Source organism: Leptodactylus fuscus, chromosome 3, assembly GCF_031893055.1.
Source record: "Leptodactylus fuscus isolate aLepFus1 chromosome 3, aLepFus1.hap2, whole genome shotgun sequence".
Taxonomy (NCBI): domain Eukaryota; kingdom Metazoa; phylum Chordata; class Amphibia; order Anura; family Leptodactylidae; genus Leptodactylus; species Leptodactylus fuscus.
The window spans coordinates 190897615-190912699 of NC_134267.1; the positions used below are offsets into that span (position 1 = coordinate 190897615).

The 15085-nt window shown below is 40.7% G+C and overlaps 1 protein-coding gene across 1 annotated transcript in view; it reads left to right on the forward strand.

Annotated features, from left to right (window-relative positions):
* KLHL30 (kelch like family member 30) overlaps nt 1–15085 on the forward strand; it is a 32894-nt gene that overhangs the window by 15360 nt on the left and 2449 nt on the right. The window contains exons 2-6 of the mRNA XM_075266752.1: nt 7833–8635; nt 10338–10494; nt 11206–11292; nt 12538–12693; nt 12804–12992. Of these exons, the coding sequence (XP_075122853.1) occupies nt 7862–8635; nt 10338–10494; nt 11206–11292; nt 12538–12693; nt 12804–12992 (1363 nt within the window). The 5' untranslated portion in view covers nt 7833–7861. The remainder of the gene's footprint in view (nt 1–7832; nt 8636–10337; nt 10495–11205; nt 11293–12537; nt 12694–12803; nt 12993–15085) is intronic.

The window sequence follows — 15085 nt, forward strand, 5'->3', positions numbered from 1 at the left end:
GTGTCAATGTGGATCTCACAGTTAAAATGAGAGAAGACTTCTTTACAAAGGAGGTGTTTACCAAAGAAAACATTCTTTACAAGTCTTATATTGCCAAGTGATAGTAAGCAATGAGGGATCCTGAAATATTATATGGAAGAATTAGAATTCCACCATACTTGGGGTCAAATTAGGGAAGGTGAGGGTCCCACACCAACACATCCTAAGGCTGATTTCACACGGAGTTAACACTCCACTCATTCTGACACGTAAACACGTTCAGAGTGAGCGGAGTAAAACAGAATTCTATTGACTTCAATGGGTTCAGTCTTACATGCGCTTCCCATTGAACTCAATGGGAGGCTTTTTCACCTATTGCTTTCAATGTGATACACGCGTATCACATTGAAAGCAATAGGTAAAAGAGCCTCCCATTGAGTTCAATGGGTAGCACGCGTAAGACTGAACCCATTGAAGTCAATAGAATTCTGTTTTACTCCGCTCACTCTGAACGTGTTTACGTGTCAGAATGAGCGGAGTATTAACTCTGTGTGAAAGCAGCCTAAGAGATCCAAATAGAAAAAGGAGACAAAAAATCCCCGGTACCGAGCCGTTCTTTGTGTAATACCCTTGGTATAGAGAATAAATAAATAGATACAGCAATACAGGTGTCCGCTCACCTGGCTTGGTTGTGTTAAGCACAACAACCAATAGATGTATAAACGGAAAACCGGTATGGTTCTGGAAGGCAGCTGCTGATCACAGTCTCAGGGACGTCTGTGCAAATACAAAAAGAGGAACCAGCCTTGCGGACGAACAGGCAGATAAACAGCGCTGGGTGAGCGCTGTTTATCTGCCTGTTCGTCTGCAAGGCTGGTTCCTCCTTTTGTAAGAGATCCAAATGACCTTCTATAAAAGCCATATATATGAGTATGGTCATATACACATGTAGCCCTTGTCATTGAAGTCTGAGGGAGTTATAGAGACAGTCAAGCTAGTAACCCCTTACAATTCACTCTTTCTGCCTGGCCAACTCTCCATTCTTTTTGGCTAGATAGGATAATTAAATGGCCATTGGGGACAGTAGGTGGTGGAGGAGGAACATGTCCCTTCCCTATAATTCAGCCTCACACTATACAACTTTGTTATACATGGAATGCAGCACTACTACAGGAATAGCCTGTTCTATGTGATACATGTATAGGGAGCTATAGTGATTACACAACTGGGTTGTAGTTACAAATTGATATGTGCTACAGATAGTGACAGGTAATGTAAACTTTGGACGTGAACATGGAAGCAAATGAAATGTCACAGTAAATGCAATACGGTATCCCTGTTACACGCAGCCTCACAGTATGGAGCAGTGCTGAATACAGGCCATGAAATATTAATTACAATCTTCTACTCATTAACTCTGAAGGTATTAGCAGTGCATACAACTATAGAGACAAAGCAGAGGTAACTGTGAGAAGAGGCTGCGCTCCGAGAGATTTACAACACAGCACAACATGGAGGCTCCGGTTTTCTCATTAGTATTTAATCTGATGTCGCTAAGCAGCGTAGACATTGGAAAAAGAGGCAATGACCAGAATGTGCACCAGATAACATGCGGGTAACATCCAAGCATTAGATTGGCCACTCTGCACTCACCTGTGGCTAATATTCTGCAATATACTGTAGCAGAATAGTGGATGAGATTTGGAGAAATCTTATCTGCATGCTGTGACTAAAACCCACAGAGTAAAGTCAACTTTGCTTTTCTAGTGAATCCATCCACACATTGTTGGAAAATACATACCTAAGTCAATAGGTATAATGGAAGCAGAAAGTCCGCAAAATAAATTTCTACAGACTTTCTGTGAAAATCGCTGCAGGAAAAACCATGACGTGTTGACACCATGGCTTTTACTGTAGTGCTTTTTTGCTGCAGCCTGCTATATGGGGCCTTATCCTAAGGCTGAAGCCCCATGTTGCGGAAACACATTTTTTTTTTTTTTTTTTGGTGCAGAAACACAGTGGAAAAAAATACAGTGTTTTACAGTGCCAGCAAAGTAAATGAGAAACATTTGAAAACGCATCATGTCAATTATACCTGCGAAAACGCTGGCATTTTCCCTATAGGTTTAATAAGGGAAGAAAATCCAAGGAGAAAAACTCAGAAAAAATGCAATGAAAAACTCTGCAAAAAAATAAATAAAAAAAAATGCACTGCATTCTGTAACATGGGGCCATAGCCTAAACCTATTTGCACTATCTAGCTTAAGCCTACTTGCACATGACCGTGGGACAAAGACAGCCATTTTTCAAACCCATTTTACACCAAAGAAGGGTGGCCATGGTCCCCTGGTCCCGATTGGCGGGAGGTATGTCCTGGATTCAACTCATCTGCCTCCGGAGAACGTAGATGAGTTGAATACAGTGATGAAGCAGGAGCAGACAGCCCCTGCCTCACCACTGTTCTACTGAATATACCGGCTTCTGGAGCTATAAGTGCAATGTGATGACATCACTCATGTCGCGCCTGCAGCTGCCTCAACACTGCAGGACAAGAGACCTAAGACAGAGAGGCAGTGGAGAGAGAAGAGGCGAGTATCAGTGGTTTTTTTTATGTTAAACATTGGCAGATGAAGAGGGACATTAAACTATGGGGGCAGATGGAGGGGAGACAATAAACTGGGGGCATATAAAGAGAGACATTAAACTGAGGGACATATGAGGCAGACATTAAACTTTGGGGACAGATAAAGGAGGCATTAAACTGTGGAGGCAAGTGGAGGGGGCAATAACTTGGGGGCATATAAGTGGAACATTAAATTGGGGGGCATATTAAGTGGGCCATTAAACTGGGGGGCATATGCGAATATTAAACTTTGGTGACAGAGGGGGCATTAAGCTGTGGGGACAGATGAAGAGGGACATTAAACTGGGGGAAGATGGAGGGAGACATTAAACTAAGGGCAACTGGAGGAGAACATTAAACTGAGGGCAGCTGGAGGAGGACATTAAACTGGGGCAGTTGGAGGGGGGGTATTAAGTTTTTGCTGCATTTTTCTCTGTTTTTTACTGACATCTGCAATTTCACAGCTAAGGCACCACATAGAGACACGCAGCTAAAAACTGCTGCGGAAAAAAACACTGTGAAAATGCATTGGTTTTTTTTTTTGTAGCGTCTTTTGTTGTGTTTTTTGCTACATTTTTATCTGCTTTTTATCTTTCCTCCAAGAAATCTATAGGAAAAATATCTACAACACCTAAAGCTAAGGCGCCAAGTAGAGACATGCAGCTAAATAAAGCTGTAGAAAAAAACAGCAGAAACACATGCTCTGTTTTTGAAAACACAGCTTTTCCACTGCAATTTTTTCTGTCATGTGTGGATGAGATTATCTAGAATTGTATTCACTTTGCTGGCAGTGTAAAGGCAGCTTTTAGCTCTGCTGTATTTCTGCAACGTGAGGCCTTAGCCTTTGGCTGTTTTCAAGGCAGAATATTGAATTACATAAAGTAATCTCTTCAAAATATACATGGCATACAGATAAGATACAGCTACATCTATAGACATCAATGAGTATTTGCAATCTGGGTAAAAGATGTATATAGCTCCATGAACTCCGTAGTACAAACCCCCAAAACTTAACATAATGCTAAGAAAAGATAAATCACTGTTTTTTTTTTTTTCTATTATTAACCAAGTCACTCAAATGAAAAGAGCAAACCCGTGTACAGATGCAAATTATGGACCTGCTGATAACCCTGATCTATCACCAGACCAAACCCCACGGGTCAGGACAGAGTATTAGATGCTCAATTATTATGCCAGATTTATGTTTTTTCCTTACCAAAATTAGCATCGCTGGAAAGGATCCCCATATTGGCTGCCAGGGAAGTGACTACGGCATGCCAGAATAGAAATGATACCAATGACAACCTTAGAGTGATAATGATTCCTGTTAGCTAAGCTGTAAAGACTAACCAGCCCTCCGATTTATGGAGGAATAAAGTGCTGAGCACAGCAATAGCACCACATGCTATATGTCCATGCAAGAAGACATGTTCTTATTGTATTCTGGTTATATCTGAATAATGGTGTTGACGCTGGGAACAGGGTAAGGAACCTTTCAGAAGAAAAAAAATGAGGTCAAGAAATAAGGTCTATGATTCAGGAATCTTTTCAGGCCTAACTTACAACATCACATTGATGTTAATGCCAGAATATAGAAGTGTTTGTTAGTTCTGAAGCTTCATAAACAGCATCATATATAGAATCATAAGCCAGTATAATGTTGTAAACTTATAGGAGACACAGCTGGACCTGAAAATATGGCCAACATAAGACTGGTAATCTCAGCCCTAATGCATTCAAGGGAAGGGCCCTTACAGTGTCCCCTAGAGCAGTGGTCCCCAACCTTTTTTAAAGCAGGGACCGGCATCAAGCTAGATCATTTTTCCATTGCCCAACAGGACGGGGTGGGGGGCAGGGGCAGGGCTTTGATCATATAGGGGTGGGGTTAAAGGTGGGCTCCACCGTGTGGACAGGAAGGTTCTCCATCTAGATGCTTCTGGGGGCAGGTGGGCGTGACATGAGTATCTGGGCGGACATAGTGAATTGCTAGACACCAAGGCTGGATACTTTGCATTAAGCCATGTTGCTATGATAACATGGAAATTATCAGGTACCCAATAGTTTACACCTTACTACAGCAACGTGGTCTAGCGCAAAGTATCCAGCTAAGACTGAGTCCAGCCTGCCGCCACGCGGACCAGCAAAAAAAATCAACGGCCTAGGCCTGGTCCATGGACCAGTGGTTAGGGACCCCTGCCCTAGATAATCATCTAAAAACACCCAAGCTTTCACATAGTACTAAGGCCCTGCCACAAAAAGGTCATCAGTAGACAACCCCATACAAAGCCAATAGCTAGTGTCAACTTACCAAGAAATAATGAGAAAAGTGGACATAGATAATGTAGGCCTCCGATGGACTATAAGGATTTTTACCTATCTAGGAAACATTATCTGATGAAATGGTAAAAAGTTCTTGGGTAGCCCCAAACTAAAATATCTATTGGTTTTCAGCCATGAGGACTTGTGGTAGGGTGGTGTTTCCAGTATATGAACCAGCACATGTATATTTTACATATAGAGCCAATGTATGTATAAACCTGAATAAAGCCCCCAGATTTGTGGTGTAAATCACATACAGCAGTGTACTATATACTATATAGTATTGGTAAAACATTTTGGACTTCAATTGGGAATTTGCTATGAAATTTTGGTGACCTAATTTGGTGAATTATTTCATACTAGATTTATTGCAGAAATTTCTCGGATCATGCAATTTATCTGAATGGGACTTGCCTATATCCATAAGCTTGTTAGAAACAACACCGTTCAGATGAATAGAACGGATTTCCAACCACAAACATTATTTCAACCAGGGCTATGGAATTGGCAATCTGACCACCATCTCCAAATCCTGCTTTCTAAATTACCAACAGCCATGGTCAGTCAGAAGCAGGAAAGTTCCTCTAATTCATGAAAAATCCAGTGACTGATCCCTATGAAAATAAATATGTAACAAACAATATCAATATAATTATACAATATCAATAAATGTATAATATAATATAATCATTTTTATTATGATGTCAGAGTCAGTAACTTTTTTCAGACTACACTCAAAATTGATCCGCTCAGATTCCACAGCCCAGATTTGCAATAAATCTACCACATGTGTAATTTTCCTTTTGGCTTTTATAGTCATGTTGTGATCTATTGGGAAAGCTGACATAGAAGTGCCACATCTTTAATATATAGCCCTAATTTGCGCCAATGGTACGCTACTTTGTTATTTTTACACCCCGCTCACCGTTTTTTAAGACAGGATTTCTTGGACTGTCAAATCTGCTATAACTCATACCAAGGAACTTCCGTGAGTTATTCCTGAAATCTACACTAGGTCCAGAAATATTGTAATTTTTTATGTTATGTCAATTCAACATAAAAAAAATATAGTGACCCAATCTGTTTAGGACACCAGTTTAGCTTATATCAGATGAATTCAACCCTAGAGATCTTTCCCATGATATATCTCCAAATGTTGCATATACAGTCCTATGAAAAAGTTTGGGCACCCCTATTAATCTTAATCATTTTTTGTTCTAAATATTTTGGTGTTTGCAACAGCCATTTCAGTTTGATATATCTAATAACTGATGGACACAGTAATATTTCAGGATTGAAATGAGGTTTATTGTACTAACAGAAAATGTGCAATATGCATTAAACCAAAATTTGACCGGTCCAAAAGTATGGGCACCCTTATCATTTTATTGATTTGAATTCCCCTAACTACTTTTTACTGACTTACTGAAGCACAAAATTGGTTTTGTAACCTCAGTGAGCTTTGAACTTCATAGCCAGATGTATCCAATCATAAGAAAAGGTATTTAAGGTGGCCAATTGCAAGTTGATCTCCTATTTGAATCTCCTCTGAAGAGTGGCATCATGGGCTACTCAAAACAACTCTCAAATGATCTGAAAACAAAGATTGTTCAACATAGTTGTTCAGGGGAAGGATACAAAAAGTTGTCTCAGAGATTTAACCTGTCAGTTTCCACTGTGAGGAACATAGTAAGGAAATGGAAGACCACAGGGACAGTTCTTGTTAAGCCCAGAAGTGGCAGGCCAAGAAAAATATCAGAAAGGCAGAGAAGAAGAATGGTGAGAACAGTCAAGGACAATCCACAGATGACCTCCAAAGAGCTGTAGCATCATCTTGCTGCAGATGGTGTCACTGTGCATCGGTCAACAATACAGCGCACTTTGCACAAGGAGAAGCTGTATGGGAGAGTGATGAGAAAGAAGCCGTTTCTGCAAGCACGCCACAAACAGAGTCGCCTGAGGTATGCAAAAGCACATTTGGACAAGCCAGCTTCATTTTGGATGAAGGTCCTGTGGACTGATGAAACAAAGATTGAGTTGTTTGGTCATACAAAAAGGCGTTATGCATGGCGTCCAAAAAAACAGCATTCCAAGAAAAACACTTGCTACCCACTGTAAAATTTGGTGGAGGTTCGATCATGCTTTGGGGCTGTGTGGCCAATGCTGGCACCGGGAATCTTGTTAAAGTTGAGGGTCGCATGGATTCCACTCAGCATCCGCAGATTCTTGAGAATAATGTTCAAGAATCAGTGACGAAGTTGAAGTTACGCCGGGGATGGATATTTCAGCAAGACAATGATCTAAAACACCGCTCCAAATCGACTCAGGCATTCATGCAGAGGAACAATTACAATGTTCTGGAATGGCCATCCCAGTCCCCAGACCTGAATATCATTGAACATCTGTGGGATGATTGGAAGCGGGCTGTCCATGCTCGGCGACCATCAAACTTAACTGAACTTGAATTGTTTTGTAAAGAGGAATGGTCCAAAATACCTTCATCCAGGATCCAGGAACTGATTAAAAGCTACATGAAGCGACTAGAGGCTGTTATCTTTGTAAAAGGAGGATCTACTAAATATTAATGTCACTTTTCTGTTGAGGTGCCCATACTTTTGCACCGGTCAAATTTTGGTTTAATGCATATTGCACATTTTCTGTTAGTACAATAAACCTCATTTCAATCCTGAAATATTACTGTGTCCATCAGTTATTAGATATATCAAACTGAAATGGCTGTTATAAACACCAAAATATTTAGAACTAAAAATGATTAAGATTAATAGGGGTGCCCAAACTTTTTCATAGGACTGTACATGTATTGTGAGATTATTATTCTACCATGTTTTTACTGCATTATTGTTGTTCAAGATTCCATTATAACCATGATGTTTTTGTGTTTTTTTTAAAGCTAGTGGTCCATGAGTATCAGAGGAAAGCATGGTGAGGAACATTGATGACCTGGAATTCTGCCTCCCCTCCCATTCAGATTCTATTCTAGCAGGTCTACAGTCCTTGAGGTTCAATCCACAGCTCTCTGATGTTACGTTGAGAGTTCAAGGACGGGAGTTTCCCTGCCATCGTGCCGTGCTAGCTCTCTGCAGCCAATATTTCCATGCTATGTTCACTGGGAACTTCCAGGAAAGCATCTCTGCCCATGTAGAAATCAAAGATGTGGATCCAGACTTCTTGGAGACTCTAATTAACTTCTCATACACTGGTCGCCTGACTATTAACCAAGGCAACGTGGAAGGACTTATTCGCATCTCCAACCAACTTAATTTCCCTGCAGTACGCAAAGTTTGTGTCCGGTATTTGCAGCAACAGATGGATGCCACCAATTGCTTAGGGATATGGGAATTTGGTGAAACCCATGGCTGCCCTGAAGTTACATCAAAGGCCTGGTCCTTCCTACAAGAGAATTTTGAGGCTGTGTCTCAAGAGGAAGAATTTCTACTTTTGCCCCCTGAGCGTCTGCTTCATTACTTAAGAGATCCTCTGCTACAAGTAAAAGAAGATGAGAGTCGGGCACAGGCAGTGCTTCTGTGGGTTAGGCGAGATGTGGAAGGCCGGGCTCGCTACCTCCCAGAGCTGCTCAGTATGGCCAGGTTATCAAGTCTGACTGACCACTACCTTCAAAAACTAATGGATGCCGAGCCATTAATCAGTGAATCAGAAACATGCCGAGCCCTGGTCAGCAGGAACCTTGGACAGGTATTGTACTGAAATAACACCAGTTCCAGATGCCACAAGCCTCAGATGGTCTAGGGAACCCTTAGTTTGGTCATAAGGAGGTGGCTATATGACAGCACATTAAGTCCCTTTATGTCCGTACATCAGAACTACCCGATCTCCGTGTGCAGACATATGACATGTCTTAGATGTTTTTCCTATAAGTAATACAGTATTTCTTGTAAAGAATACTTTGTAATGCAGCAAGCAGATATTGTACAGAACCACAATACAGATACACAGATATAATTTTAGTGATTTTTTTTTTTTTTTTTGTTTGAATCCTGCTTTAAAAGGAGCCTGTATATCAACCAATCCCTGGAGATGGATACACTAGGGTTACCAGAATCAAATGGTGTTTTCCTCTGCATTGCTGAGATATCACTATTTTTGTCAATGGTGTTTTCGATGACCTCTTTGGAGCAACAGCAACATCCTCATTGTTCCAAAGACCTAGTTTGCATATTGACATAAAGAGCGATATTTTGACATTGGAGGCACCAATTCACAAGGGGAGAACACTGATCCTAACCTATCTATCTGTATGGCTTGGTTAACATGAAGGGTTCTGGTCAGGGACTTATTCGAGAATATATATGTATTTTGAAACAGAATGACCACTGGCCACAGAGTATTCACAATAAGCTGACACCTCAGTTTTGTAGAGATCACTTTTCAGCTTGTGTTTGGGCATGGTAAGCAGACATTACATTATCATCATCAAAGAGCAGGATTACAATGAAAGTTAACATATCTGTTATAAAGCTAAACTAGTTAAATGGGTCACCCAGAGCTATCCTTAGGACAAGTCATCGTTATCAGATTATTGGGGGCAGATACCTGGGACCCCTGTCCATTAGCTGCTTGAAGATGTAATGGCAGTCACAAGTACTGCAGCCTCTTCCCTATGTTGATGATACCATGTTCATCATCACATGGTACAGATTTACAGATGCAGTTCAGTCCCATTCAAGCAAATAGCCCTGCGCTCGAATACTAAGCACAGTCCTGTGTGGCGTAGTGCTTGGTATACACCTCAGTGGCCACAGCAATCATCAAAGTGTAAAGTAATGTATTTCAGTGTGGATTTATTACAAAAGATCTAAGGTGATACATTCCCTTCAAGATTCACCTTGCCTGAAGTGAGCAGATGTCTCCGGCCTACACATCACCTGTGCTATCATAGACATGACCGACCTGCCACCTCTGCCCTAGGTTGTTCCCTCTCAGAGTCTGACATGTAACTCTTACATCTGGTATAACCTCCGACATCTGTGTCACCTTTCACTATCGTCTTAACCTCTATATTGTTGTAATGAAGTGCCATCAGCCATCAGTGTCAGCTCCCACACCTGAGTCGTCCTTGTACTAGGATCACCTGCCCTAGCTGTTACTTCTATGACCCATATCACCTGTCAAGGCTATCATCAGACACTTGACTAATCTCTCCAGCAATATCTCTTCTCACCCACCGCCAGTTACCTGCTACGCCTCGTGTCACATTTCTCACACCTGTCACCTTTCAAATGCGTGTCACCTCTCTCAGCTATGACTATTGTGACCCGTATTAAAACTTGTAATTATAGCTGGATCATTCAGTGGTTGGAAAGGATTCCAGGCAATATTCCGAGACCCTCTTAGTAAGATATTATGCTTATTTTTATTCAGCGTATATTTCCTTCAGGTTACAAAGGGCTGTAGTGAGCCGACATCAGTATCTCTTCACCAAGTGTTGGTAGTGGTCGGTGGAAAAGTTTTGGAAGATGAAGAAGATGAGGATGAAGATGATGATGAACCTCCTAAGACATCTCCAAACTTTGCTTATTACAATCCAAAAACCAGTAAGTAATATCTGAGCTATTAGAGGCAGACTTTAAGAGTCACATATCAGTAGCAAAACCAAAACCAATGGTGTAGGGAACTTCCATGAGCTCCTAGTCCTTATACCAGTTCCTAAGTAGCCACGCACACGACCACTCCATTCCATCCATAAAGTATAGCCCTGCTATAAAGCTGTTGGACCACTTGGGAGCGCTCTGACTGACTGACTATGATGCCATGAGTTCTATGCAAACAACCGTGTTTAGTCCGAGAAATATGGCCCACACACGGACTGTGTTTTCTGCATGGAATACAGTTGTGTGCATGAGCAGTAAATCAATTGGCCATCTGATTTATAAGCCTGCTTCTCTTTGGAGCTTGAGATTTTCAGAACTGCTCCATTGACTTCATTGGGTTGGATATTTCCTCTGAAATCTCTGCCATAGCCGTTGTTCTTTAATCTAGCACTACTTCTCATAGGTTCAAAAAATGTCCTTAATGTTACAAAGTACTGACACACTGACTGCGAAGGGCCCCAATACAACACAATACTATGGGAAAATATACAGAGAATAAAATCTAGGCGATTTACTTAGGACAGATAGAAATGATAGCATAAAATTGCAAACACTGCATGTTTTGTCTGAACAGTAATATCAACGATAAGAAGAGATTGAACAGAAGTATTATATAACTTTGTACCTTCTAATACAGTCTTACATTTTTGGCAGAAACATGGATGTCACTCCCAGATTTCCCAGATTATAATAAATGGGGATTCTCAGTCACTTCACTGAATAATGATGTCTATGTCACCGGTAAGTACCACCAGAATGGAGAAGTGCATTACAAAGGGTGAAGTACGAAGGTTTGAAAAAACAGCAGAAATTGACATGTTACAATCCGCCCTGGAGGTGTTTTTGGCATAGTAAGGATGAGATCTACTTGGATCCTTCCAGTTTTGCTGGAGTTGGTAGAGAAATTTGATGCAACTATAATGTAACATTTTTGTTCTCTGTTTGACGACCAGTCACTGGATGGAGATTGTGACCATTTTTGCAACTTTTTAAAAGGTTGCAGGCCTGGGGTGTGAAACTACCAGTCTCTACTATCCTTGAGACTCCCATAGAAGTGAATGGAGAGAGATATGAATTTACAAGTGTCACACAATGGGGTCTAGTGACCCTATGCTCAAAATGAGTATACTTTAAGGCCACAATTATATAAGTTTTTACTTTGGAAGGTTTTGCATATGAAGGTCATGAACATGTCTATCTTTTAAATACAATTTTTGGAGGAACTTAAGACTGGTGATTCTTACACCAGTCCTAATTCCCTCTCTGGAAGACTCAAGGTGCACCATATTTACTATGAGGATCCATCCTCTTAGTACTTTGTGTGAATGTAGGTGCATCTCATCTTAAATCTATGCCAGTTAGAAACTAGTGAAGATTTGTGGCATAAAGCACAAAAGTTTTCTGGCAGATTGAGGTGCCAAGTTGAAGCACATTATTGGCCCCTTTCTAGGTGCAGCAATCTTAGTAAATCTTAGCCTGTGCAATGTATCAGTTAATAACAATGAATCATTGTGTTACTAGTATCTGATATAGTATTATACTGTACTTATGCAATTTAGGGCTCATAAAACTGCATAAGCTGGAAAGAACTTTTACAAATTTGATTTGATCTTGTTGATGGCCAATAAATGGACAATGCAGGCTTGTTTGTGGCCACTTGGCTCTATACCTTACTCTATATACAATGCTCTGTCATAGGTCCAGCTGTGTGTATGAGTAAACCATCACTGCCCATACAATAGTGGTCACTGTTATATCAGGTCAGGGTCCAATATTGGAATAAATAGGAAAAAAGTTCTAAAAATATCTGAATTATGCTAATGTAACTATTTTCCTCCTCAAACTTCTCTGTCTTAAAGTTCTTTCCTTATCCTCTACATATATAGAACCATGCTGTATATTTTCACCATATCTGCACAGATATGTATTTCCTTGGGTTATAATAGAGTTAGATAGGACACCTACACCTCTTTGAATTCCTCCTAGGGGGCTCTCGTGGTTCTCGAGATGATTCTTGGTCCACACGTCAAGGATGGCGCTTTGGTCTAAACGAAGGGACATGGAAACCATTATCACCTATGATTAATCCACGGACCAATCATGGCAGTGCGTCTCTGAATGGGGAAATATATGTTATTGGAGGTGAGTTGTTTCAATAAATATTGAGTACATATTACATATAATACATATTATTTTCTGGTGGAAGAGTGAGATCCTAAATATCTAACAATAGTGTTTGCTTATTTTACCAGGAACTTTACAGGAGGCAGTGGAAGTAGAGTGCTATGATCCCTACAGTGGAATATGGTCAGCAGTAAGCCCTGCACAGAAGTATGTCAGCAATTTTACTGCTGTTGGATGTGGTGGAAAGTTATATTTGGTTGGATCCTGTGCCATAAAGTACAATGCATTGACACTTCAGTGCTACAATCCATCTACAGGTATTAAGCCTGGGCACTTGCCTTCCATAAGTGTTCTTCAGGTGGCATACTATGTGATAGAAATGACTGGCAGCAAATTAAAGCAAAATATGTCACACAAACGTAAATCCTGTGCACCTAAATGTCCCAGCTGAAATGTGTATACATGCATTGCTTAAAGGAGCTCTATCATTGGGAAAAGTAATTTTTAGAAGACCGGAAGTGTCTGTGTGCACTGTCTGCTCTATGCGTATGTATAGCAGAGACGAGCCATCAGGACAGCAGCCTCTGCTGTACACACATAGAGCAGACAGTGCACAGAGACACTTCCGGTGCACGGTCTATGCTCATTAACATATGAATAAAAACAGACTTATTCAAAATCTGCTGAGGCAATTTACATACAAAAGATACATGTGAAATAGTCTTTCTAAAGGCTATGCAAGGATGTGCTTATCTAAAAACTAGTTTTCCCAATGATAGAGCCCCTTTAAGTCAAATATATTTATTAATAAAGCAAAGGTGTATGTACTATTATTGATTCCTAGTATAGTTTAGTATCCTGTATCTGTATTATCATGCCACTGAAATTTCCCCACGTGGGACTATTAAAGGATTATTTTATCTTATCTTATCTTATAAAGAAGGCCATGTAAATACTCTGGGGCATTTCAAGAGAGTGGATAGAGTGCTTGTTGGCCAGAACCTATGCAGGATTCCTTGAGAAATTGCACTGTGAGCAAACAAAAGTGTGGTAAATTGACCCAAGGGTCTTTGAAATAGTGTGCAGGAAAAAAACAAGCATCGGGCCTGCCTATCATAGATGGCAACACCCAGTACCATAATGGGGCCCCTTTCTTCTACATGTACAGCTATATTAAAAGGGTTTTTTTGGATCATGGATCACCTATCCCCAGGATAGGTCCTCAATGTCAGATCAGTTGGAGTCAGACACCTGACACCTCAGTCAGCTGATATGCGGGAGAACGTAGCAGGGAGCAGACAGCTCCGTTTTCTTTGTAGTGGTCAGACCAGGTACTGCCGATCAAATTTCATTCCCTAGAATGGGAGCTAAGCTGCAGTGACTTGGTTCTGCCACTACACTGAATGGAGGCATCTGCTTCCTGCTCCATTCTCTGTGGCCATTCTCTAACAGATATTATTAATACACACACTGGCCCCTGGAGACGATTTATTAGCTGTACAGAGATTTCTCTGCATCCCTTGCTGATGCTCCACTTTACTCCATGGACCTGTTGGGGGCATAAGACCCCCAGAGCTTATGTTGTTGTAGTTTCAAATTAAATAACAGGCCTGGATAGACTACAGCCATCCTTTAGCCTGGAGAACCACAAAGACACAGATGATGGTGTATCAAAATGGATTCTGATTTTAATGGTGCAAAAAGGTAGTTTAAATACAATACAGACAAAAGCAGGTTGGACTATTCTAATGACATGATTGGTTGTAGAGTTATAACATAAGGTGTGGCACATGACTATTGGATACGGCCTAATGTAATCTGCATCTCATTATTACTTTCCAACCTGGGATGACCTTTCTCATGAAATAAAGAAAAACTAACATCTTACACTAATTCTAGATGTATATATCACAGCAAGAGATATATTGATTACATGCTGTCTGACCACTCTGGTTTTGGGCTAACGATCAACAGGTTATAGAACCTGTTTCTACACACACCTTCAAAGATGAGACCCTTACCACAAACAGATAAGGATTTATAACCCAACCATCAACATTCCACACGCCTTATCCCCTAAAGGGGTCTCTTAGACTCTAAACAGACATTCTTATAAAGTTTATATAAGAAAAAAGTTACAAGATGGCTGACAGAATACAAGATGGAGGATGTGATCCTAACAGACCTGTGGCCCTCATATAGGGCAGTCAGTGACATCAGTGACAGTCATAGAGACAGCAAGGGAGGCAGATAAATGAGTAACACCTACTGCTCAGGTAACAAACTGGGCTTGGGGAACAGGGGTGTATATTGGTAATAAAGCTTAACCAATGCAGGGATTACACTAGTAAGCTGTATTATTCATTGGATAACCCCTTTATGATTAACAATACACCACATTTTATATATT